This window comes from Rhinopithecus roxellana, chromosome 10 (genome assembly GCF_007565055.1).
Source record: "Rhinopithecus roxellana isolate Shanxi Qingling chromosome 10, ASM756505v1, whole genome shotgun sequence".
Lineage (NCBI taxonomy): Eukaryota > Metazoa > Chordata > Mammalia > Primates > Cercopithecidae > Rhinopithecus > Rhinopithecus roxellana.
This window is the reverse complement of record NC_044558.1, coordinates 123,047,156-123,074,427: the sequence shown is the minus strand read 5'-3', so window position 1 is coordinate 123,074,427 and position 27,272 is coordinate 123,047,156. Positions and strand designations below refer to the sequence as shown.

The 27,272-nt window shown below is 37.4% G+C and overlaps 1 protein-coding gene across 6 annotated transcripts; it reads right to left on the bottom strand.

The window, feature by feature from the left end:
* Positions 1 to 216: 216 nt before the first annotated feature.
* Positions 217 to 25,634, bottom strand: CLEC2D (C-type lectin domain family 2 member D). Of its 6 annotated transcripts, none has more exons than XM_010376691.2 (5): positions 25,497 to 25,633; positions 14,189 to 14,299; positions 7,161 to 7,345; positions 2,366 to 2,469; positions 282 to 532 (listed from the first exon to the last, which is right to left on the bottom strand). In XM_010376691.2, the coding sequence occupies exons 1-5, from the start codon at positions 25,573 to 25,575 to the stop codon at positions 394 to 396; spliced, it is 618 nt and encodes a 205-aa protein (XP_010374993.2). In that variant the 5' UTR covers positions 25,576 to 25,633; the 3' UTR covers positions 282 to 393. The 6 variants fall into 6 exon arrangements, with proteins under 6 accessions (XP_030794849.1, XP_030794850.1, XP_010374993.2 ...); XM_030938988.1 differs by lacking the exon at positions 25,497 to 25,633 and adding an exon at positions 14,970 to 15,090; XM_030938987.1 differs by lacking the exon at positions 25,497 to 25,633 and adding an exon at positions 14,934 to 15,076.
* Positions 25,635 to 27,272: the final 1,638 nt, after the last annotated feature.

The window sequence follows — 27,272 nt, the reverse complement described above, 5'->3', positions numbered from 1 at the left end:
TATAAGAAATAAATTATTGCCGGGTGCAGTGGCTCACGCCTGTAATCCCAGCACTTTGGGAGGCCGAGGCAGTGGATCACGAGGTCAGGAGATCAAGACCATCCTGGCTAAGACGGTGAAACCTGTCTCTACTAAAAATACAAAAAGTTAGCAGGGCATGATGGTGGGCACCTGTAGTCCCTTGTACTCAGGAGGCTGAGGCAGGAGAGTGGCGTGAACCCAGGAGACAGAGCTTGCAGTGAGCCGAAATAGTGACACTGGATTCCAGCCTGGGTGACAGAGTGAGATTCCATCTCAACAACAACAAAAAATAAATACAATTTAAAAAAATAAAGTATTTGCTCATTCTAAAATGGGAAAATTGGGTTATCAGTTCCAATGTGCTTCTAAAGATTAGTTGGGGCTTTGCTGTAACATCTGGACATAGGTATCTGGTTTGGAACAAATCCACTTCCTCTCTGTGTAGTACCTGGCACTACTGGCACCTTTGTCATTCAAATAGGCACACTCTCCTGCTCCCAGGATAGGAAACCTGCAAGAGAAGAAGCAGAATCAGTGTGTCACTGAACATGTCTTCAAAAGCAGAGAGAAAGAAGATGAGAAAGTGAGAAAACTAACATTCATTCAACCTCTAAAAATAATGTTGTTTTTCCTTGTGTCGCGGTGACTAATTAGTCAGTGGGCTTTGCTTAGCAGGAGATGTTATAAATCAACTATCGGAATAGTGCAAAGTTCTGAATCAAACCTATTTCATGTCTGTAAGTGTAATATTCTTTCTAGTACATCCAAAGCCTTAGCTGGCTGATGGGAGAAGTCTGATACCTGTTTTCTTTTACACCATTTCCCAACATTTTGCTTCCTTAAATAACTGAAGACTCAGCAGCTATATCTAAAAACCATGCTTGACTTTATTCCTCCGACTTCCCTGTTTGTTTTAGTACTGAAACTGCAGTGCTATTTAGCTGAGTTTAGATGACTTGGCACAGATAGTTTAGGTCAGCATTTGGATTATAAATTTCTCCTCTTTGCTCATTGGCATCACTATCATCTATGATATGATTTGCTAACTGTTGAAACATGCTAGACCTTAATCATATAATATTTCACATTTCTTTAAGTGATGAGCAGTTTCCAACAACTGGTTAGTTAACAATATATTTGATCCTTAAAATATTTTGAGAGGCCAGGCATGGTGGCTCACACCGGTAATTCCAACATTTTGGGAGGCCGAGATGGGAGGATTGCTTGAGCTCAGGAGTTAAAGATCAGCCCAGGCAACATAGTGAGACCTCATCTCTGAAAAAAAAAAAAAAAAAAAAAAAAAAAAAGCCATGCAAGGTGGCACACACCTGTAGTCCCAGCTACTCAGGAGGCTGAGGTGAGAGACTCACTTGGGCCAGGGAAGTCAAGGCTGCAGTGAGCCATGATGGTACTACTGCACTCCAGCCTGGGTAGCAGAGTGAAACCCTGTCTCTCAAAAATACAGACAACCAAAAAAACGTTTTGAGAATTAGGTAGAGAAAATTTACTACTTCCGTATTGTAAAATAGGAAATAAAAGTTAATTCTAGATATTTAGAAAGCAGTCACAACGTGCTGGGCAGTGTAGATACAGCAATGTATAAATGTACGTGTTCTCTGATTTCTAAAACTTACCATCCTATCCAAGGTCAAAAGCTAATGAGAAAAAACTCGTTTCAAACCTGCCAATGTCAAGTTTGGGGCTCTTCTTATTAAATAAAGTTATATTTCCAATATTGATGAATGTATTATAATAAAGTAGCTTTTCAAAACTGTCTCATCTCTCAGACAAACGTTGAGTGAAATTGTGTGAATCCAATTTTTTCAGCATTATCTCAAATATTTTTAGTAATCTAAAGATCCTATAAATACACAATTGAGATTAAATTTTCTAGTGCCAAACTTTACCCATTTACAAATTTTAAAACCATCATCTTATTTTAAATAATAGGTATAATTGCTGTCACTCATAATCTTTCTCTGATACATCAAAACCTCTGTTCCTCACATCAACCCTGTGAAATCAGGAGGACAAGTGCAATTTAATTTTGTTGTGGAAGTCAGGAACAGACTTAAAGATATTGTATAGTTTGCTCGAAATGAAAGTGTTTGAAAATGACGAGATAAGCCTGGAGCCAAGTTCACAGTCAGTCTACCTCACCATGACAGGTGTTGGATTCATTTGAGGAACTTGTGAAACCTTTGCAACATACAAGTTGGCACCATCTTCTTTTATGACTAATCTTAAAATGAGAATTTTTAAAGCATGTAACTAGAGAATACTTTAGATTTAATGCAAAGTAAATTCAAATACAAATATTACTGCCAGATTTTTCAGAACTTACTGTCTTGTCCATTCAGTACCATTTATCCATTTCCATGGTTGGCCTTGTTCTCTGCTCAGCCCAATCCAGTGATCAGAGGGGCCTTTATATCTCAACAGGAAATTCTTTCAGAAAACACAGAGATGATAGTCATTAATCTAACATAACCCATCCTCTCCTAGAAATGTTGCTGCTATGCTATATTCTTAACTACTCATAATTTTCTTCGTTTTTATTTTGTATTGTTTAGTAGCACACACAGAATAGGTATGCTATATTATACATATCAAAAGAAGATAATTTAAAACTGAGACAAATTGTTGATAATTTGGTTACTTTTGTTTCTGTATAGTACTCCTTTGTATGACTCTTCCCCAATTTATCTATTATACTATTGGTTGACACCAGGGTTTTATCAAGTTTGGAATGTATGCTACTATGACATTCTTGTCACTTGTCCTAGAATAGAATTTTTAGGTCCCAGGATATGCTTTTTGTCAACTTTAAGAAATGACACTAGGCCAGGCACCTGTAATCCCAGCACTTTAGGAGGCCGAGGTGGGCGGATCACCTGAGGCCAAGAGTTTGAGACTAGCCTTGGCCAACATGGTGAAGCCCCCTCTCTATTAAAAAAATACAAAAATTAGCTGGGCATGGTGGCACACACCTATAATCCCAGCTATTTGGGAGGCTGAGGTGTGAGAATCATTTGAACCTGGGAGACAAAAGTTGTAGTGAGTCAAGATCATACCACTGCACTCCAGCCTGGGCAATAGAGTGAGATTCTGTCTCAAAAAGAAAGAAAGAAATGACACCAAACTAATGTAAGTGTACCAAATTATCCTCACAGCAGCAGTGTAGGCTGGTTTCCTTTGCTGTGTTTGCTTGTCAACATGTACTGTCCTTTTTATGATTACAAGTTCTGAATTTTAATGCAATTAAATATATAAACAATTTCCTTTATTAGTCATAAACTTAGGGACTTATTAGGTAACTCTTTTACTCTTTCAAATTGTAAAGATGACTTTTATTTTTGCTTTACTTTTTTTAGTTCCTTACAGTGTACAGTTAGACTATGGATTTGAGACCTTTCTTCCTTTTTAGTTATCTGTTCACAGCTATAAATTTCCCTCTTAGAACTATGTTTGCTGTATACCATAAATGTGCTATTTGTATTTTTACTTCATTTGTCTCAAGGTATTTTCTCAAGTCCCTTGTGATTTCTTCTTTGACCACTGGCTGTTTAAGAGTGGGTTTTTTCATTTCTACAGATGCGTGACTTTTCCGGTTTTTCTAGTTATCGATTTCTAACTTCATTCCATTGTAACTGCAAAAGATACTTTTTATGACTTCAAACTTTTCAAATGTATTAATTTTTTAAGGTTTTGTGGCCTAGCATATGGTCTATTTTGAAGAATGTTCCATGTGCACTTGAGAAGAATGAGTATTCTGCTCTTGCTGGGTAGTCTATTCTGTATATGCCCGTTAGGGATAATTGGTTTATAGTGTTGTTCAAATTTTCGATTTCCTTATTGATATTCTGTCTAGTTGTTTAATCTCATATTGAAAGTGGAATGTTTCATTCTCCAACTTTTCATAGAACCGTTTGTTTCTCCCTTAAATTATAGCAATTATTGCTTCATATATTTTGGGGCTGTGTTAGTAAGTACATATATTTTATGACTGATAATTACTTTACTATGTCAAAATTTTTATCAATGTATAATGCCCTTCTTTGTCTCTTGTAAAATTTTTTACCTTAGTTTATTTTGTCTGACAAAAATATTGCCACTCAACACTATTTTGGTTACTACTGTTTGTATGGAATATCTTTCTAAGTCCTTTTACTTTCAACTTCTTTGTGTCCCTGTATCTAAGGCAACTCTCTTGTAGACAGCATATAGATGAGTCTTGTTTTTCTTTTTAATTCATTTTGGTTTTTAGCCAACTTGTCAGTCTCGGCCCTTTACTAGGATGGGTTCATCCTTTTTTATTTAATGTGATTACTAAAACAAGGTTTACTTTTGCCATTTAATCATTTGTTTTCTCTATATCTTATATGTCTTTGTTTCTCAAGTTGTCTGTTACTGACATTTTTTGTATTTAATTGATTTTTTATAGTGTATTGTTTTTCTTTTTTCCTTTTCTGTATATTTTTGGTAATTTTATTAGTGGTTACCTTGAGAATTATAATTAGCATCTTAAACTTGTAACAATATAATTTCATAATATCAACATAGCTTCAATAACTATGCAAACATTTTGATCCTATATGTCTTCTTCCCTCCTGCTTCATAAGATTGTCACAGATTGCATCTTTATACATTATATGACCACTCTCATAGATTTATAATTTTTATTCATTTGCCTATGAAATTATAGATAAATATAAATACAGAAAGCTATAAATAGGAGAAGTTATAAACTACATGACACATATAGTAATTCTGGGTTTTATATTTACCTCTATTGTTACCTTTATGAATATTCTTTATTTGGGGGGCTCTGAATTGCTTTCTAGTGTCCTTTCAGTTCAGCCTCAAAGGTTTCCTTTAGCATTTTTTGAAGCACATGTCTACTGGTAATAAAATCCCTTAATTATTGGTTATCTGAAAATGTGTTATTTTTTCCTTCATTCTTGAAGGACAGCTTTGCTATATATAGAATGCATGGTTGGCAGTTTTATTTTTTTTTTTTTTCAGACATTTAAATATGCCATTCTACTGCCTTCTGATCTCCATGGTTTCTCAGAGAAAATTAGCTATTAATTTTATTCAGGGTCTTATGTAAATGATGAGTTGCTTCATTCTTGCTGCTTTCAAAATTCTCTCTTTGGATGTTGTCAACTTGACTATAATTTGTCTCAATGTAGATCTCTTTAAGTTTACCCTTTTGGAGTTCATTGAGCCTCTTGGATGTATATATTTGTGTATTTCCCCAGATTTTGGAAAGTTTTGTTCATTATTTCTTTAAGTGTATTTTTCTGCTTCTCTTTCTCTTCTCTTTCTTGGATTTTTACAGTGCATATCTTGGTATGTTTGCTCATGTCCTACAGGTTTCTTAGAATCTGTTTGTCTTCATTCTTTTTCTTTGTTTTTCTTAGTCTGGATTGTTTCAGTTGTCTTAGTTTCAAGTTTTCTGATCTCTTACTTCTCAAATCTGCTGTTGAACTTCTTCAGTGAATTTTTAAATTGTTTTTAAATTTCAGTCATTGTACTTTTCAGCTCTGGAATTTTTGCTTAGTTCTTTTTTACAATTTCTACCTTTATATTTATATTCTAATTTTGTTCATTTATTATGTTTTGGGTTTCCTTTAGCTTTTTGTCTAGTTTCCTTTAGCTCATTGGTTATACTTAAGACTGCTGATTTAACATTCTTGACCCATATTTTTAATATTTGGGCCTCTTCAGGGATAGTTTCTGTCAGATTACTTTTTTTTTCCTGTGAATGAATCATACTTTTCTTTGCATGTTTTGTATTTTTTTTTTTGAGAACTGGACATTATGAGTGCTATGTTGTGGTAACTCTGGTAGCTTAATTCTTTTGCTTTTCAGGGATTGTCGAATCTTGGTTGTTGTGTTTCAGAGTCATTTGGTCATGATTTTTCCCAACTATTTTTATTCACTGTTGTGCATGGTCATTGAAATCTCTGTTCTGTTATCTCTGCAGTCAGCCAGTTATCTAACAAAAATTGTCTTAAATGCCTGCTTCCCAAATCAAGGAAAAACATGTACTATTTATTAAAATCCTTTGGAAGCCACTTCAGCTGATGAGGACTGATGCAATGATAGCCTACTTCTGTGTCTGCCCCTTAGCATTCAAAGGCAGAAATCAGCAATAACCCGATATTTGGAGAAAAATATTCTTATTGTCCACCCTGGCAGCAGGAATTCATTACAGGAACATGGGCAGCAGTTCCCATGGTTCCCTGCAATAATGGGGTGTGGAAAATAGTTATTATTGAGTGGAAACGCTGAAATTCACTGGCATTAACCAAAATTTATCATCCTTTTTATCAAACTCTTCCCTTGATGCTTCCAGTGTTTAACTAGACTCAAGAATTCCAAAATAGTTACTTCAGCCAGTTTTTGATAGTTTAATAGTTTTCTTAGTGGAGGAACAGATTTCTGTAGCTTTTTAGTCTACCATCCTATCTGACATCATTCTTGCTTGACTTATTGTTTTTATTTTATTATTTTTTTGAGACAGAGTCTCACTCTGTCACCCAGACTGGAGTACAGTAGCGTGATCTCGGCTAAATGCAGCCTCCACCTCCCAGGTTCAAGCAATTCTCCTGGCTCAGCCTCCTGAGTAGTTGGAAGGTGTGTGCCACCATGCCCAGCTAATTTTTGTATTTTTTAGTTGAGATGGGGTTTCACCATGTTGGCCAGGCTGGTCTCAAACTCCTGACCTCAAGTGATCCACCCGCCTTGGCCTCCCAAAGTGCTGGGGTTACAGGCATGTGTTGCTGCTCCTGGCCTTGTTTGATTTATTTTGAAACAATGCTGCTAACTTCTTACACATTTAAAATTGTGTTTTTACCAGTACTTTTCTAATCCTTATTTGCACAGTTCTGGCTCAGCGTCAAAGAAGGCTCTGGCTTGCTTGCCCTCTGGGCCCGTTCCTGCCATGAATGTTAAGGTAATTTTAGATGGTTCACTGTAAAATGTAATACATGCTAGGTTACTCTTTTCTTATACAAAAAAAAAAAAAAAAAAATGTAAGGCAGATGTCTAAACCTACCTCAGATAATTTCACAGGAAAAAACATCCTTGTAGGCCTGAATCTTTGATTCTGACCAGAACTATTTTCTTACCAGTTCCTGGAAGCTTTCAACCTGAGCAAGATCAGCATCTTGTGAGTTACAAAACCTCTGACTTGATGTCCAGTTCTTGGTGTCATCAGAAAAATAGAAACACTTTCTTTGAAAACCAATCCAGCTTTCTGGGCATGCAGCTTGAAGACATACTGATGACTTTTGATGGCAGTTAGCGTTTATTGCTGAAAATAAAATAAAAATAAATAAAATTAAAAGACAAAATAAAATAAAATAAAAATTTACACTTTTATATCATATTGTATAAATTACCAAGTGCTAATATACTTTCTGACACTCTCATTAAGTATTAAATGTATTATTTTCATTTTTCAAATGAGAAATATGATGCTAAATATAATTGTATACACTACACAGCAAAAGGCAAAACTGAGATTCAAGCTCATGCCTGCAGCAGGGGGTGAGCTGAAAAAGGAATTAGTAACTTAAGCGTGCTCTGGGCCATGTGTCTATTGGGCTTTCAACAGTGTTACCCTTTCTTAAAATATTAGATACATGAATGATAACATTTGATCAGCTTTGGAGAACAGATAGTTCTCCAAGTGCTCTAGATCAGGGGTCCCCAAACCCTAGGCCATGGATCAGTACTGGTCCATGGCAAGTCAGGAAGCAGGCCGTACAGCAGGAGGTAAGCAGTGAATGAGTGAGTGAAGCTTCAGCTGTATTTACAGCCACTCCCCATCACTCATTACCTCCTGAGCTCCTCCTCCCGTCAGATCAGCAGTGGCATTAGATTCTCATAGGAGTGAAAACCCTGTTGGGAACTGCTCATGTGAGGAATCTAGGTTGTGGGCTCCTGGTGAGAATCTAATGTCTGATGATCTGTTACTATCTCCCATCACTCACAGATGGTACCATCTACTTTCAGAAAAACAAGCTCAGGGCTCCCACTGATTCTACATTATGTTGAGTTGTATAATTATTTTACTATATATTATTACACAATGTAACAATAATGGAAATAAAGGGCACAATAAAAGAAATGCACTTAAATTATCCCCAAACCATTCTTTGACCCCAGTCTATGAAAACGTTGTCTTTCACAAAACTGGTCCCTCGTGCCAAAAAGGTTGGGGACTGCTGCTCTAGATGACTTAGTAAAATGAAGGGCAGGACATAGACACCTCATGTGAATAAGGTTTCTTGATGTGAAAAGGCCTCATATATGTCTAAATACTATCATAAATATGAAATAAGTTGTTGTACAGTGAGCTTCCTTCCACTAAGGAGATTTAGTGAGGTTTTCTACACTTTGAAGGCAGCAATACCTCACGGACAGGCTTTTCTGAACCACTTCTTATACAATCAGGAGAAATGCTCTCTTCATGTGGGATCTAAAGCAATGAATGTTTCTCCAGAGAGTTGTCACTGAGCCCCTAGTAGCTGACTGTTCATCTTCTGTTATATGATCCCCTTCTCCCTTCAACTCAACAGTTCTGCAAGTGTCTATGATAGACCAGAATGCTGGGTATTCATAGAATCATTACTATCAATTGGCATCATTATCCTTGGATTTGGCTCTTATGAGATGAGAAATCATGCTTGGTTATGAATAATAACTGGTGTAATCTGAATGTCAAATCATAACACCAGGCAAACATGTATTGTACCTGGTTTGGTATCACAAACTAGGTACCAAATTATAACTATTATAATGTAATTCCTTGAACCAGACCATAAGGCAGGATGACTTTCCCCAAATCTGTGCATCTTTGTTGTGCTATCACTGCTCCTGTATCAACCAATTTAAAGAAAATGACCAGATCAGAGAGGGCAAGACGGCTGATTAGGAACAGCTCCAGTCTGCAGCTCCCAGTGAGACCGATGCAGAAGGCAGGTGATTTCTGCATTTCCAACTGAGGTACCCAGATCATCTCACTGGGACTGGTTACACAGTGGGTACAGCCCACGGAGGGCAAGCAGAAGCAGGGTGGGGCGTCGCTTCACCCAGGAAGCACAACGGATGGGGGAGCTCCCTCTCCTAGCCAAGAGAAGCCATGAGCGACTGTGCTGTGAGGGAAGGTGCTATCTGGCCCAGACGCTATACTTTTCCCACGGTTTTTGCAACCCACAGACCAGGAGATTCCCTAGAGTGCCTACACCAGAGAACCCTGGGTTTCAAGCACAAAACTGGGCAGCCGTTTGGGCAGTCACCGAGATAGCTGCAGGAGTTTTTTTTTTCAATGCCCCAGTGGTGCCTGGAACCCGCTGAGACAGAACCATTCACTCTGCTGGAAAAGGGACTGAAGCCAGGGAGCCAAGTGGTCTTGCTCAGTGGGTCCAACCCCCACAGAGCCCAGCAAGCTAAGATCCACTGACTGGAAATTCTTGCTGCCCGCACAGCAGTCTGAAGTGGACCCCGGATGCTCAAGTTTGGTGAGGGGAGGAGCATCCGCCATTACTGAGGCTTGAGTAGGCAGTTTTCTCCTCACAGTGTAAACAAAGCCCCCCGGGGAAGTTCGGACTGGGCGGAGCCCACCACAGTGCAGCAAAGCTACTGCAGCCAGACTGCCTCTTTAGATTCCTTCTCTCTGGGCAGGACATCTCTGAAAGAAAGGCAGCAGCCCCAGTCAGGGGCTTATAGATAAAACTCTTATCTCCCTGGGACAGAGCACCTGGGGGAAAGGGTGGCTGTGGTCGTGGCTTCAGCAGACTTAAACATTACTGCCAGCCACCTCTGAAAAGAGCCATGGATCTCCCAGCACAGAGCTCGAGCTTTTCTAAGGGAAAGACTGCCTTCTCAAGTGGGTCCCTGACCCCCGTGCCTCCTGACTGGGAGATACCTCCTACCAGGGGTTGATAGGCACCTCATACAGGAGAGTTCAGCTGGCATCTGGTGGCTGCCCCTCTGGGATGAAGCTTCCAAAGGAAGGAGCAGGTAGCAATCTTTGCTTTTCTGCAGCCTTTGCTGGCGATACCCAGGCAAAGAAGAAATGGATAAATTCCTGGACACATACACCCTCCCAAGACTAAACAAGGAAGAAACTGAATTCCTGAATAGACCAATAACATGTTCTGAAATTGAGGCAGTAATTAATAGCCTACCCAACCAAAAAAATCCCAGGTCCAGACAGATTCAGAGCCAAATTCTACCAGAGGTGTGAACAGGAGCTGGTACCATTCCTTCTGAAATTATTCCAAACAATAGAAAAAGAGAAAATTCTCCCTAACTCATTATATGAGACCAGCATCATCCTGATACCAAAACCTAGCAGAGATACAACAAAAAGAGATATTTTTAGAACAATATCCCTGATGAACATCGTTGCCAATTCTTCAATAAAATACTGGCCAACTGAATCCAGCAGCACATCTAAAAGCTTATCCAATCAAGTCAGCTTCATCCCTGGGATGAAAGGCTAGCTCAATATATGTAAATTAATAAATGTAATCCATCACATAAACAGAATGAATGACAAAAACCACATGATTATCTTAATAGATACAGAAAAGGCCTTTTATAAAATTCAACACCCCTTCATGCAAAAAACACTCAATAGACTAGGTATTGATAGAACATATCTTAAAATAATAAGAGCTATTTATGACAAACTCATAGCAAATATCATACTGAGTGGCCAAAAGCTGGAAGCATTCCCTTTGTAAACTGGCACAAGGCAAGTATGCCCTCTCTCACCACTCCTATTCAACATAGTATTGGAAGTTCTGGTCAGGGCAATCAGGTAAAAGAAAGAAACAAAATGTATATGTATTCAATAGGAAGAAAGGAAGTCAAATTGTCTCTGTTTGTAGATGACATAATTGTATATTTAGAAAACCCCATCACCTCATCCCCAAAACTTCTTAAGCTGATAAGAAAATTGAGCAAATTCTTAGGATACCAAATCAATGTGCAAAAATCACAAGCACTGCCATACCCCAATAACAGACAAACAGAGAGCCAAATCATGAGTGAACTTTCATTCACAATTGTTACTAAGAGAATAAAATACCTAAGAATACAACTTACAAGAGATGTGAAGGACCTCTTCAAGGAGAACTACAAACCACTGCTCAAGGAAATAAGAGATGACACAAACAAATGGAAAATCATTCCATGCTCATGGATAGGAAGAATCAATATTATGAAAATGGTCATACATCCCAAAGTAATTTATAGATTCATTGCTATTCACATCAAGCTATCAATGACTTTCTTCACAGAATTTAAAACAAAAAACTACTTTAAATTTCATATGGAACCTAAAAAGAGCCTGTATACTAAGACAATCCTAAGCAAAAAGAACAAAGCTGGAGGTATCACGCTACCTGACTTCAAACTATACTACAAGGCTACAGTAATCAAAACAGCATGGTACTGGTACCAAAACAGATATATTGACCAATGGAACATCACAGAGGTCTCAGAAATAACACCACACATCTACAACCATCTGATCTTTGACAAACCTGACAAAAACAAGCAATGAAGAAAGGATTCCCTATTTAATAAATGGTGCTGGGAAAACTGGCTAGCCATACGTAGAAAGCTGAAACTGGATCCCTTCCTTACACCTTATACAAAAATTAATTCAAGATGGATTAAAGACTTAGATGTTAGACCTAAAACTGTAAAACCCCTAGAAGAAAACCTAGGCAATACCATTCAGGACATAGGCATGGGCAAGGACTTCAAGACTAAAACACCAAAAGCAATGGCAACAAAAGCCAAAATTGACAAATGGGATCTAATTTAACTAAAGAGCTTCTGCACAGCAAAAAAAAAAAAAAAAAAAAAAAAAAACTGTCAAAAAATTTTGTAATCTATCCATTTGACAAAGGGCTAATATCTAGAATCTACAAGGAACTTAAGTTTACAAGAAAAAAACAAAATACTCCATCAAAAAATGGACAAAAGATATGAACAGACACTTCACAAAAGAATACATTTATGCAGCCAACAAATACATGATAAAAAGCTTATCATTACTCATCATTAAAGAAATTCAAATCAAAACCACAATGAGATATGATCTCAGGCCAGTTACAATGACAATCATTTAAAGTCAGGAAACAACAGATGCTGAAGAGGATGTAGAGAAATAGCAACGTTTTTACACTGTTGATGGGAGTGTAAATTAGCTCAACCGTTGTGTAAGACAGCATGGCGATTCCCCAAGGATCTAGAACCAGAAATACCATTTGACCCAGCAATCCCATTACTGAGTATGTAGTCAAAAGATTATAAATTATTCTACTATAAAGACACATGCTCATATATGTTTATTGCAGCACTATTCACAATAGCAAAGACTTGGAACCAATCCAAATGCTCATCCGTGATAGACTGGATAAAGAAAGTATGGCACATATACACCATGGAATTCTATGCAGCCATGAAGAAGAATGAGTTCATATTCTTTGCAGGGAGACTAATGAAACTGGAAACCATCATTCTCATCAAACTAACACAGGAACAGAAAAGCAAACACTGCAGGTTCTCACTCACACGTGGGAAGTGAACAATGAGAACGCATGGATGCAGGGAGGGGAACATCACACATTGGGGCCTGTTGAGGGTTGTGGGGGAACAGGAAGGATAGCATTAGGATAAATACCTAATATAGATGACAGGTTAATGGGTGCATCAAACCACCATGGCACGTGTATACCTATGTAACAAACCTGCAGGTTCTGCACATTTATCCCAGAACTTAAGGTATAATTTTAAAAAAAGTCAGAGACCAGAGCTATAACTGCAAAGCTCTATTAGGAATTTCTAGAACTAAAGCCAATCTAAATAACCAATCTAAATGGGGAAATACCACATCTGAATAGTTTACTAGCAATCTAAATGTCAAATAAAACATAAAAATGATACAAAGTAATAAATAATAACACATTTTAAAAAAGAAAGAAAGAAAATGACCAGATTAATAGATAGCTCCAGCTATTGGCTCCACACAAGAAATCATTTCTAGTCAAAGTGCTAGCTGAAAGGAAGAGAAACACATAATGGATAATAAAGGGAAACAGTCATAAGTGTCAATTTCATATGCTTACTGTAAAAAAAGGGCTATAAATTTAAATTATATTTTAGAATAAATTCCTTTGATTAATATTGAGGTATCTACAGACTACAAAAATTGTCTCCTTCCAGTTTTTTCTTTCTTAAATAGTTATAATTAGTTGGCTTAAATCTCTGAAATAAAAAAAAAAATTTGCTTCATAAATGTATAAAGTATATTATCTGTGGTTTCAAAATGGCAAAAGATAATAAGCAAAAGATTCACAAATGAATAGGAATTATCTAGAACATGGAGTGTTCCAAGTATTGCTGACTCTAAGTTATGTAAGCAGTATTTGAAGGGTCTCTCTGAAATTACTTCAGAATCCAATAATGGGGGTAGATTTTAGGTTGATACGTAGAGGGGCTTGAGGTTTGGGGAAAGTGTTTTTGTAGTTTTCTATGTCTCAGCTTGGTTTATATTAGATGCAATGCAAGCATGTTTTGAGGTACAAGATAATTTTTATAGCTAAATTGCTTTTAGGGTACAATCACTAAAAGGAGTTTGTTTTCTAGGGAGATGGGCTACATATGCTAAAAAAAACAAGGGCCAGAACATGCTCAAATAGCTAGGAAGAAAGACCAGGCTGCCTGTGATGTTATATAGCCACTTAGTAGTTTTGTATACTTTAAACCATCCATTTTGCTATTTTTCATGAAACAAGGTTGTTGTCGAGGTAAAATTAACTATGTCCCTAGATTGGATAAGGGACTATTTTTCAGTTTACTATTTTTTAAATTTTTGCATCAATATTCTTAAGGAATAGTGGTCTGTCTTCTACCTTCTGAAGATTCTGATCATCTCACTAAACTTGGAATAATGTGAACCTTATTTACATAATTAAAATTTTTGATGCCACTTAAAAAGCTATTGGAGTTTAACTCAATTGGTGAGACAATATATTAAAAGCTGTAAAGAATAACAAAATTATTTAGATTCTTTCTCTTCTTTTTACAAGTATAATTCTCTCTAGATGAATGAAGATTGCAGTTCACTTACCGCTTAAAGCAACAACCATTCCACACACTATGATTGTCAGAAACATGATTAAGAAAAATAAGGGCCAAATTAAGGTAGCTTTACTAGAATGCTCTTTTGAATGCCGATAACCTGGAAAAAAATTATTGAAAAACATTTTAGCAATTAAATACATACATAATACTGCCAGAAGTATTAACCACCAAAATGTTATTTTTATTTAATTCCTTCCCTTTTCACTAGAGGATGCAAATGACCTGTCATCTTATGAACTTACTATTCTATCTCTACAGTTTAATCATTTTCGAAAATTAAAAGAATTGATTTTTAACTTTCCAGCTACCATATTCAGGTTACCCTTTCAATTGGAGAGACTCATGTCAACCAAACCACAGGAATGAAATCAACATCCAAATCGTTGGAAATTCAACATAGCAAATTATTCTGATTCCTGTCTAAAAATGTAAAGAAATATTTTTAAATGATATGAATAGGAGATCTATTGATTAAAATAGACTTAAAAGGCATTGTTTTGGAGGAAAAAAGGCAAAACTGAAATGATAAAGTGATTATGGTAGAGGTCAAATTAGTTTTATTCTTGGAAGGATAGGAGAGTGAATAGTTAAGAATACATAGAGGGCCTCTGAGCCACATAACAAGGATCTTTCTCAGACAATGTTAGTAGTTGTATTAGTCCATCCTCAATGCTATGAAGAACTGTCCGAGACTGGATAATTTAAAAAGGAAAGAAGTTTAATTGACTCACAGTTCTGCATGGCTGGGGAGGTCTCAGGAAACTTACAATAATGGTGAAAGAAGAAGCAAATATGTTTTTCTTCACGTGGCACCAGGAGAGAGAAGTGTGTAACAAAGGGGTAAAAGCCCCTTATAAAACCATCAGATCTCATGAAAACTCACTCACTATCACGAGAACAGCATGAGGGTAACCACCTCCATGATTCAGTTATCTCCCATTGGGTCCCTCCCATGACAAGTGGGGATTATGAGAACTACAATTCAAGATGAGATTTGGGTGAAGACACAGCTAGGCCATATCAGTAGGTCAACAAAGGCATTTATCTTACAGTAATTAATCAAGCTACATATTTGTATTATATAATTTCCTGTATCTGTGTTATATTTCAAAATGTCTTACGTTATCTAAAACCTCTTACAAAGTGTATTATTGGAACCCTGTTCTGACACAATCTCTTGCATACAATTCACACTTCTAGTTAATTTATCTAGATTTGTCCTTAGCTAAATAGGCATATTTTTCTCTAACATTCCCCCCAACACTAGAGACATTAGCAAGCTTTACATTGATGTTTCCCAAGATATTTGTCTTAATCAACAGATTTTAGTTTTTAGCAGTTTAAGTTGACAGAAATACTGAATGAAAAATATAGAGTTCACATATGCCCCTGTACCCCCTTTATAAAATATTTAAGAAATCATAAGAGAATCCAGAGGAAAATAAATTCTTCATGGAGAGAAACAAAGATAAAAATGACGTTTACATTCTCCTCAAAAACCATGCAAGTAAGAAGACAGTGGAAACAAATATTTAAAGTATTAAGAGAAAAAAAACCTTATCAACTTAGAATTCTTTAGCCTAAAAAATTCTTCAAAATCAATGACAAACAAATACTACCTCAGACAAACATTGAGATAACTTGTTGCCAGTAGACCTGTCTTATGTCAAAAAACAAAAAAAAAGGTAAATGCAATTATTTTAAATGGAAAGAGAATTATACAGGTTAGAAACATAAATTATATGAAAAAGGAAGAATATAGAAAATAAGTGAAGGTAAAATAAAACTATTTATTTTTCTTATTCTGAATTGATCTAACAAATGACCATTTGTTCAAAATAATAATAGTAGCAATATATTTAATTATGTGTGCTTATATATATATCTTTATATATATTTATATGCTTATGTATTCTTAGATGTAAATAAAATAAATAACAGAAATGACACATGCAATAAAAGCAGGGAATTAGTATTTTTTTATTAGAAGATGCTCATAGTACCTGTGAAATGGTATAGTATTATTTGAAAGCAAACTTATGTTAGTTGTGAGTGTATATTGCAAACACTAGGGTAACCACTAAAATCACATTTTTTAAAGTATAATTGATATACCAAGAATGAGGAAAAAAATGGAACTTTATAAATGCTAAGTTAAAAATTAAACATGCAGGGAAAAAAATGGAAGACAAGGCAGGGTGTGGTAGCTTACACTCATAATCCCAACCCTTTCGGACACTGAGGCAGGAGGATCATTTGAGGCCAGAAGCTCAAGACCAGACTGGGAGACATAGCAAGACTCTGTCTCTACAAAAATTAAATAAAAATTAGCCAGGCTTTGTGGCATATGCCTGTAATACCAGGTACTCAGGGCTTAGGTGGTAGAATCACTTGGGCCTAGGATTTCAAGGGTACAGGGAGCTATAATTACACCATCACTCTCCAGCCTAATGAACAGAATGAGACTCTGTCTATGAAGAGAATGAAAAATGAAATAGAAACAAAGGACGAAGGCAAAAAATAGAAAACAGAAAGAAATATAGTAGATATTGAATCCACCTATGTTAACAATCACTTTAATATCAATGATCTAAATGCACCAGTTAAAAATCAGAGATTAAACTATATGATATCTGCAGGAAATGCACTTTAAATATAAAGACACACGAACTAAAAGGAAATGGATTGTAAATATATATATATGTATATATATCATACTGGTACAAACAAAAGAAAGCAGGAGAAGCTATACAAATTTCAAACAGAGCAAACCTCAAAGCAAGGAAATTTATCAGGAATGATGAAAATTATTGCATAATGGTATAAGAATTAGTTTTCCAAGAAACTATGTTATGTTTCCACATAACAAACCTAAATGTGCATGCATCTAACAAGAGAGTATTTAACTACATGAGGCAAAAATTAACAGAACTGCAAGGAGAAATCAATGAATTCATTATCCTAGTTGGAGATTTCAGCAACACTCTACTGGAAATGCACAGATCCAGCAGGGTACAGCGGCTCATGCCTGTAATCTCAGCACCTTGGGAAGCCAAAAAGGCTGGATTATTTGATCTCAGGAGTTCAAGACCAACCTGAGCAATGTGATAAAACTCTGTCTCTACAAAAAGACAAAAATGAGCCAAGTGTGGTGGTGTGTGCCGGTATTCCCAGTTACTCAGGAGACTGAGATGGGAGGATTGCTTGAACCCGGGAAGCAGTGGTTGAAATGAGATGAGACTGCACTACTGCACTCCAGCCTGGGTGACAGAGCGAGACTCTGTCTCAAAAACAACAAAATAAAAAAATATATAAAAATAAAAGAAAGAAAGAAAGAAATGCACAGATCCGGCAGGGAGAAAATCAGTAGAACTTAGGTGAACTCAGCAACATCATCAATCAACTGAATATCATTGACATCTATAGACTACTTTGTCCAACAACAGCAGAATATACACTCTCAAGATTACATGGAATAGTCACCATAATAGACCACCTTCTGGGCCATAAAACATACCCTAGCAAATTTAACAAAATAGAAATCATACAGTGTCTGCTCTCAGACCACAATGTAAATAAATTAGTCAATAACAAAGAAAAGTTTTAAATCCCACTAATCTCCACAAACGTGGTGATTAAACAATATGTTTCTAAACAACATATGGGTCAAGGGAGAAATCACAACAGAAATTTTAAAATACTTCAACTAAATGAAAATGAAAATACAGCTTAACAAAATTTGTGGGATGCAGTAAAAACATTGTTTAAAGAGAAATTGATAGCATTGAATGCATCTATTAGAAAAAATAAAGATCTAAAATTAATTAGCTAAGTTTACACCTTAGGAAACTAGAAATAGAAGAGCAAATCAGGTACAAAGTAAACAGAAGAAAAGAAATAATTAGAGCAGAAATTAAAAAATGGGACATTAATAGAAAAAGTTATCACAACCAAAAACTAGGTTTTGAAAGATTAAAAATAATGCATAAGGCTCTAGCCTGGCTGATTAAGAAGAAAAGAGGAAGGACACAAATTACCTATATCAGAAATAAATAAGCAGCTATTACTACAGATCCCATGGATGCTAAAATGGACAGTTCTATGTCCACAGAGAGGATCAGTCACTTGAGAGACATAATTTCTCTAAACTCATACATGGAGAAATAGATGACCTAAATATGTTTACATTTGTTACAGAGGTTATATACAGAAGACCTTCCAAAACAGAAAGCACCATGTCAAGATGGACTCGCTGGTAAATTCAACCAAACATTTAAGGAAAAAATTATACCAATTCTCTATAATTTGTTTTAGAAGTCAGAGCAGAGAGACTACTTCTTAACTCATTCCATGAGGCCAGCTTTATCGTAATAGGAAAATCAGATTAAGACATTACAGGAAAAGAAAACTATGGGCCACTATACCCCATGAACATAGATGCAAAACCTCAACAAAACTTTAGCAAATCCAATCCAATGATGTATAAAAAGAATTATACACTGTGATGAAGTGAAATTTATTTCAGCTACTTAAGGCAAGTTCAGCATTCAAAAATCAATTAATGTTATCCATAACATTAACAAGCTAAAAAAACACTTGATTATATCAATATATACAAAAAAATTTAACAAAATTCAATAGCCATTTGTGATAAAAACTCTCAGTAAACAAAATTCAACATGGATTTGTGACAAAAACTCTCAGTAAACTAGAAACAGGGAAGAACTTCTTCACCTTAATAAAGAATATCTACAATAATCTACAGCTAACATCCTCAAGTATGGTGAAAAACTTGAAGTTTTCCCACTAAGATCAAGAACAAGGCAAAGATGTCCCTCTTGCCAATGCTTTACAACATTGTTCTGGAAGTGCTAGATAACACAGTAAGACAAGAAAAGGAAATAAAGGAAATAAAAGGTATACAGATGAGAAAGTAAGAAATAAAACTGTATTTCTCTGCAGATGACATAATCATCCATGTAGAAAATCCTGAAGAATTGAAAATTCTGGGAACTGATATGCAAGGTTATTGATATGTAAGGTTGTAGAATGCATGGCTAATATACAAAAGTCAATCACTTTTCTATATGCCAGAAATAAACAAATGGACTTTTATTTGAGAACACAGTGCCATACACATTAGCATTCAAAAAATAAACTACTTAGGTATAAATCTAACAAAATATGTACAAAATCTATATGTGGAAAACTACAAACTGATGAATGAAATCAAAGTAGAACTAAATAAATGGAGAAGTATTTTATGTTCATGGAGAGAAAGACTCAACATTGCCAAGATATCAATTCTTCCCAGCTTAATCTACAGATTAAATGCAATGATAATAATAATCTCAGCAAGTTATTGTGCAAATATCAACAAACTGATTCTAAAGTTAGTATAGATAGGCAAAAGACCCGGAAAAGCAAACACATTATTGAAGGAGATAAGCAAAGTTAAACAACTGATACTACCTGACTTCATGATTTACTCTGAAGCTACAGTAATCAAGACAATTTGGTATTTGTTAAAGAACAGACAAAAAAGGCCTAGCGCAGTGGTTCACTCCTGTAATCCCAGCACTTTGGGAGGCCAAGGCGGGCAGATCACGAGGTCAGGAGATTGAGACTATCCTGGCTAACATGGTGAAACCCCGTCTCTACTAAAAATACAAAAATTAGCTGGGGGTGGTGGTGGGCATCTGTAGTCCCACCTACTCAGGAGGCTGAGGCAGGAGAATGGCGTGAACCCAGGAGGCAGAGCTTGCAGTGAGCCGAGGTCGCGCCACGGTGCTCCAGCCTGGGTGACAGAGCAAGACTTTGTCTCTTAAAAAAAAAAAAAAAAGAATAGACAAATATATTAATGAAAAAGGATAGAAAGCAGAGAAGTAGACTAAAAATAAATAGACCCAGATAAATATAGTCAACTGATCTTTGATAAAGGAGCAAAAGCAATACAATTAAGAAAAGATAGTCTTTTCAACAAATGATGCTGAACAACTAGACACTCACATACAAATAAATGAATCTAGGCCCAGATTTTGCCTTGTTCCCAAAAATAAATCAAAATGTATCATAGCCCTAAATGTAAAACACAAAACTGTAAAACTCATAGAAGATAATGTAAGAGAAAGCCTAGATAACTTTGGGTATGGTGATGACTTTTTAGATATAATACCAAAGGCACAATCCATGAAAGAACTGATAAACTGGACTTCATTAAAACTAAAAACTTTTGATCTGCAAAAGACATAATCAAAATAATGAGATGACAAATTATTAATACCATATGTCCTTTGAGAATTGCAAGTTAAAACAATGAGATATCATTACATATTACTTAAGTGTTACATTAAAACACTAACAATATCAAATGCTGGCAAGGATGTGGAGCAACCAGAAGTCTCATGCATTACTGGTAAGAAAGGTAAATGCTACAGCCACTTTGGCAGTTTCTTACAAAAGAAAACACACTTGACGGGAGGGGCCAAATGGCCAAATAGAAACAGCTGTGGTCTGAAGCGCCCAGTGAGATGAATGTGGAAGGCAGGTGAATTCTGCATCTCCATCTGAGGTACCAAGTTCATCTCATTGGGCAGCTGGTGCAACCCACAGAAAGCAAGGAGAAAGCAGGTGGGGTGTGACTTTACCCAGGAGTTGCCCAGGGCAGGGAGACCTGCCTCCCTGAGGTAACGGAAGTGGGGAGGGTCTGTCCTACCCACCAGGGGTACTATGCTTCTCCCACAGATTTTTGCAATCTGCAGATCAGAAGATTCCCTCATGAGCCTACACCACCAGGGCCCTAGGTCTCAAGCACAAACCTGGGCAAACCAATGACAGCCACTCCCATTGGTGGCTGTTTAGGCAGGCCCTGAGCTGCAGGATTTTTACATGCTCCAGTGGTGCATGGAACTCCAGTGAGGCAGAACCATCCAGTTCCATGGAAAGGGGGCCGAAGCCAAGGAGGAGAGCCCAGCAGTCTCAATCAGTGGGTCCTACTCCCGTGAATCCCTGCAAGCTAAGACCCACTGACTTGAGATCCCTGCTGCCAGCAGAGTAGTCTGGAGTGTGCCTGGAATGACCAAGTTCCTGCGGGGAGGGGTGATCACCATTAGTTGGTGGTTTGCCCCTGACAGTGCAAAGGAGCCTGAGAGGTTTGGACCGGGCCAAATTTCCCACAGTGCAGCAAAGCGCTGTGGCAGGTTGTGGCCAGACTGCCTCTTTAGGTGGGACCCTGAGCCATCCCTCCTCACCAGGCGGGCCATTCCTGCAAGCATTCCAGCAGCTCCAGTCAGGGGCTTACAGACAGAACTCTCATCTCCCTGAGTCAGAGTACCTGAGGGGAGAGGCAGTTTCAGATTCAGTGGACTTAATCTTTCCTGCTGGCTCTGAAGAGACCAGATGAACCGGGTGAGTGGGATTCCCCCAGCACAGCACACCAGTTCTGCTAAGGGAACATCAGACTCTCTACATAAGCGGTTCCTTGATCCTGTGCCTCCTGACTGGGTGAAACTTCCCAACAAGGGTCACCAGACACCTCATACAGAAGCGTTCTGGCTGGCATCAGGCCAGTGTCCCTCTTGGGCGAAACTTCTGAAGGAAGTAGCAGGCAGCCATCTGCTGTTCTGCAGCCACCACTGATGATACCCAGGTGAACAGGGTCTGGAGTGGATCCCCAGCAAACTGCAGCAGATCTGCAGCAGAAAGGCTGACTGTTAGAAGATAAACAAACCAACAGAAAGTAACAAAAACAACATCGACAAAAAAGACTCCAGAAAAACCCCATTCAAAGGTCATCAGCCTCAAAGATCAAAGGTGGATAAATCCACAAAGATGAGGAAAAAACAATGCAAAAACGCTGAAAATTCCAAAAGCCAGAATGCCTCTTCGCTTTCAAATGATCGCGACACTTCTCCAGTGAGGGCATAGAACAAGGCTGAAGCTGAGATGGATGAACTGACAGAAGTAGGCTTCAGAAAGTAGGTAATAGTGAATTTCGCTGAGCTACAGCATTATGTTCTAACCCAATGCAAAGAAGCTAAGAAGCATGATAAAAGATTACAGGAGCTGTTAACCAGAATAACCAGTTTAGCAAGAGCATAAATGACCTGATGGAGCTGAAAAACACAGCACGAGAACATCATGATGCAAACACAAGTATCAATAGCCGAACTGACCAAGCAGAAGAGAAAATACCAGAGCTTAAAGACTATCTTGCTGAAATAAGGCAGAGAGACAAGACTAGAGAAAAAAGAATGAAAAGGAATGAACAAAACCTCCAAGAACTACGGGACTATGTAAAAAGACTGAACCTACCACTGATTGGAGTACTTGAAAGACACAGGGAGGATGGAACCAAGTTGGAAAACACACTTCAGGGTATAACCCAGGAGAACTTCCCCAACTTAGCAAGACAGGCCAACATTCAAATTCAGGAAATCCAGAGAACCCCAGTAAGATACTTCATGAGAAGATCAACCCCAAGATACATAATCATCAGATACTCTAAGGTCAAAATGGAAGAAAAAATATGAAGGGCAGTCAGGGAGACAGGTCAGGTCACTGACAAAGGGAAGCCCATCAGACTATGAATTTTGAGTGACTGAAATATGCCAGTGTAGGTTTATTAATTGTAATAAATGTACTGCTGGTGAAGAATGTTGATGTTAGAGACTGCTATGGTTTGAATGCGTCTCCAAAGTTCATGTGTTAGTCACTTAGTCCCCAATGCAATAGTGTTGAGAGGTGGGCCCTTTAAGAGGGAATCAGGTCATAATGTCCTTATAAAAGGAGTGGGTTTACTATCGTGAAAGTGGATTTGTTATAAAAGCAAGTTTGGTGCCTCTTGCTCTCTCTCTTTCTTACGCATGTGCTCTCCTGCCCTTCCAAATTCTGCCATGGGATGATGGAGCAGAAAGGCCCTCACCAGATGTATCTCTCAGTCTTGAACTTTCCAGCCTTCAGAACTATGAGTCAATAGATTTTGCTCATTATAAATTACCCAGTCTCGGGTATTCTGTAATAGCAGCACAAAACAGGCTAAGACAGAGTCTATGTATGTGTGGCAACAAGGAGAAAATGAAAAACAAATAACCAAAAAACTATTTTTCTCACAATTTTGCTGTGATCCCAAAATGGCTCTAAAAATATGGTCTTTAAATCAAAAAAAGAGCAAAAGGAAAAACGATATACTAGCAGCAGATCTTACAAGAATATCCAAATTTAAAGAGCCATCAAACCAGTGGTGAATTTAAATTTCCCTCCTCTAATATCACTGCCCTGAACTTAATACAGCCAGAAACATGGAATTGAGCATCTGTCAGCATAAAAATAGAGAGGGCTCCAGGAGAAGCACTAGAGGTATGGTCTGAGGAACAGAAAAGCAAACTCCTGCCTCAAATAGAGTATGAAAATACCACATTTATTTTTTCTCCCTCTCTCTTGTCTACACTGTCATGTGCCTCAAACCTCAGGCAATCTGATGATGGTAGTGGAAACTACAGCAACATGCAATAGCCAAAACCTTGAGAAAGGTCAATCCTCAGCCAGGCGCGGTGGCCCACGCCTGTAATCCCAGCGCTTTGGGAGGCCGAGGCAGGCGGATCAGGAAGTCAGGAGATGGAGACCATCCTGGATAACACGGTGAAACCCCGTCTCTACTAAAAATACAAAAGATTAGCCGGGCAAGGTGGCGGGCGCCTGTAGTCCCAGCTACTCGGGAGGCTGAGGCAGGAGAATGACGTGAACCCAGGAGGCGGAGCTTGCAGTGAACCGAGATCGCGCCACTGCACTCCAGCCTGGGCCACAGAGCGAGACTCCGTCTCAGAAATAAAAAGAAAAGAAAAGTCAATCCTCTCCATTCAGTAGAGTTGTGGCTCCATGAGAGTGGGGCCAAACCTCTTGCTTTTTTTTCTTCTTTCTCGCTGTCCTTCTGCCACATGAGTTTAAAGATGCAGAAATGACTGCAGAAGTGTATGGTTCATCAGAATAAAAGGAGCCCTGCGTTTCATGGAGGATGGAAAGGAGAAGCCCCTGGGAACCTGAAAGTACTGGTCAGATGGTGAAGAGGGAGAAACATTAGAAAGAGATCCATGAACATTATTTATAAACTCCTGGATTCACCTGCCCGTCAACTTATGCATGCCTAGATGTGTTTCTAATTGGCATACTAAAGATGTTAAGACCCGAGCTAATGAATACAGCATTGCGCAGTTGCCAATTTCACCCTGGGTTGAGGCATATATCTGAATAGCTCTACAAAGGCTTTCAGAATGGAACTGACATTGGAACCAGATCCCACAGATTGTCTTCATCCCACCAGTGTGATTGCTTGCTAAAACAATAGTATCAACATTCTCCAAAATTTAAATAAGATCCAGTCTAACTAAATATTCATTCAAAAGTTCAAATTACAGTGCAATATTACACAGCATATGAAGAACCATGAAATTGTAAACTTCCGTGGGGAAAGACAGCACAAGCCAAGGAGGGACATGATAGAGATATTGGAACTATCTGACAAATACTTCAAAGCAGTTGGTATAAAATGCTCAAAATACTCAATGAATGAAGAAACAAATGAAGTCATTTAACAACATTTAGAGTTCATCTTTTTCCCCATCTGAATTACCTTTTCTCTAAATTGATTACCTTTTAAGATGGGAGGAAAAAAACTCCAAACTTTTAAGTCCTGAGTTATAAAACCTTGATTTTCTCTAACTGTGGCAAAAGACATTTTTTTCCACTTACTAAATCATCATATAAAGCTTTTCACTTACTAAGTCATCATATAAATCATCATATAAAGCTATATATATATATATATATATATATATTTCCAGCCCATCCAAATGCCCCACTAAGTTTTTACTTCAACCTTTGTTTACTTTTTTGATTTGTAAATGTCCTTTACATTCTATTTTCTACCTTTTCTCTCTTATGAGCTTCCATGGTAGGTTTTCTACCTATGTAATAATGATAATATCTTGTATCTGAGTAACACTTTAGAGTTTGTATAGGTTTTTTTAGTGAAATTCACTATTTTTATTTTCAATCATAAACTTAACCTTATCTCATTGTCTTACATGTTTCATTGTTCCCTCTCCTTAGTTGTTACAACTGGGAATATAAATATATGCATATTTCACATGAATTATAAGCCAATTTATAGACTCCCACATTCCATCTCTTATCCTTGAAAACTTCTTACTGAATCAGTACCTTACCTGTGTGAGCCCATCACTACCACTACCTTCCCATTCCAGTCCTCACATTTACTCTACATCCCAGCTTTTTACCTGGGTTTGCAGGCAATTCGGAGGGTGCAATGTCTTTCTCCACATTGTTACTGTCATGCATTTTGCCTCCAGTTACCATGAGTGATCTAAACCACAGTCTATTTTTTCAACCCCAGGAGTGATTCAAAACAAAACAAAACCAAAAAAAGCCCAACGACCAAAATGTGTCAGTGTGTAACCGCCCCTGTAACTCAGAATTTCAAGCCTTTAAGTTAGATATAGCTAGAGGAACAAATGAAACATAAATTATTTCAAAAATCAGCTCATCACAACTGAATACACTGGTGTTTGTAAGAATTTAAAAGAAAAAAAGTTGAAGCTACTTCTCCAACAGTATTTTGGTTACAAAAGAAACTAATGCTTGATAACTTAAAATTTTTTGACTGTTAAAAAAACTATAATTGTATTTTATGTGGTACAAAGCAATATCATGATAGAAAATAAGAATTTATTGAAAGGAAGGAGTTGACTCTCAGAGGAAATGAATGTTAGGTGAGTAAAGACAACAGCAATTTTCAACTCAAATTAAAATTCATTCCCAAGAGTTTATGTTCATTCAAAAAATATCTTGTTTTCAATGTCTGCAAGATATTTTGGGAAGTTGCTGCTATGGCTGCTACAACAACATTTCAAAAACGGGCCTGAACAGTGTGCAGCTTCTGTGCTCCCTCTGGAATAATCCAAGAGCACAGAGGCTCTTTAGCAGCAGGAGCTTCTTGTCAGATGTGTTGATTTCTTGTATCTAAATGCTGGTAAGGGCACTTTTTACTAAAATATAGTTTATAGTAATGTGCACAAATCATAAGCGTACAACTAAACACATTCATTAAAAATATAACATGTAACAAGTACCTAAATGAAGTATATCTTAAAACCACATAAAACAATACCAACACCCTATGTGCCCTACTCATGTCCTGCAATGCTCGTTACCCCAAATATAATCTCTGTCTTAACTCTGACAACATAAATTGATTTTCCCTGTTTTTTGAATTCTATACAGTAGTCCCCCCTTACCTGTGAGAAATAAGTTCCAGATTGGACAGCTATTGCCTTAATCAAATAGAAACGAAGTTGAGTTAGGGCTGAGTTCCAGTTTCTGTACGATTCTATCTATCTTTTTCTTTACTATTTCATCCTTTCTAGTTTTTCCTAGGACCTATGATAAAGCCTTCTAGTAATTCCATCTGAGAACCTGCTTTTGATCAAAGCTGCTTCTCTTTGTTGGAAGTTGAATTTGGTTTTGTCTCCTAAACAACATGTGATTGCCAAAAGTTGAAGTCTGTTTTTCACACTGTTCTTCCTAACCTCTTTTCCTGTGAAATTTAACAATTTGAAAATCGCTTGAGAGAAAAATTTTTCTCATTTCTTTGACCCTCTCTCCTCTTTGGGATTTTGGCCCTTCAAGTGCTTTAGGAAGAGATTTTTCTGTCCCCGCAAAAAATGCCTGGTGTCCACTGCCTTCTCCCCAGAATCTCAGGATCTGACCCACTGCCAAGATGCCCCTAAGAGAAGGGTGGCTCCTGGAATGCTGACTCACTTCTCCGTGGCCCGTTTCCAGAATCTTTGTTCCCCCTCCGGTTGCCTTGAACACTCTCTAATAATCTTAATGAAATCCTTTTTCTTCAACTCTAGCCTTCTAGTTGTTCTCAGCGTGAGTTTGATGTCTCTCCAGTTACATTACCATACACAGAAGTGGATATGAACTGTCAGGCTTTTCCCTTTCACATCATTTTATGATTTCGTTGTTAGCTTAAAGGGGACAGAAGGTAAACC

What these genes read in the sequence shown, in the direction of transcription:
- CLEC2D (XM_030938987.1), bottom strand. Translation starts at nt 15,075, where the DNA reads ATGAGATCTGATGGTTTTATAAGGGGCTTTTACCCCTTTGTTACACAC. An exon ending in CTCCCCAGCCATGCAGAACT is followed by an intron (nt 14,300 to 14,933) that starts GTGAGTCAATTA and finishes ATTTTTTTCCAG; the next exon opens with GTTATCGGCATTCAAAAGAG. An exon ending in AATGGTTGTTGCTTTAAGCG is followed by an intron (nt 7,346 to 14,188) that starts GTAAGTGAACTG and finishes TTTTATTTTCAG; the next exon opens with CAATAAACGCTAACTGCCAT.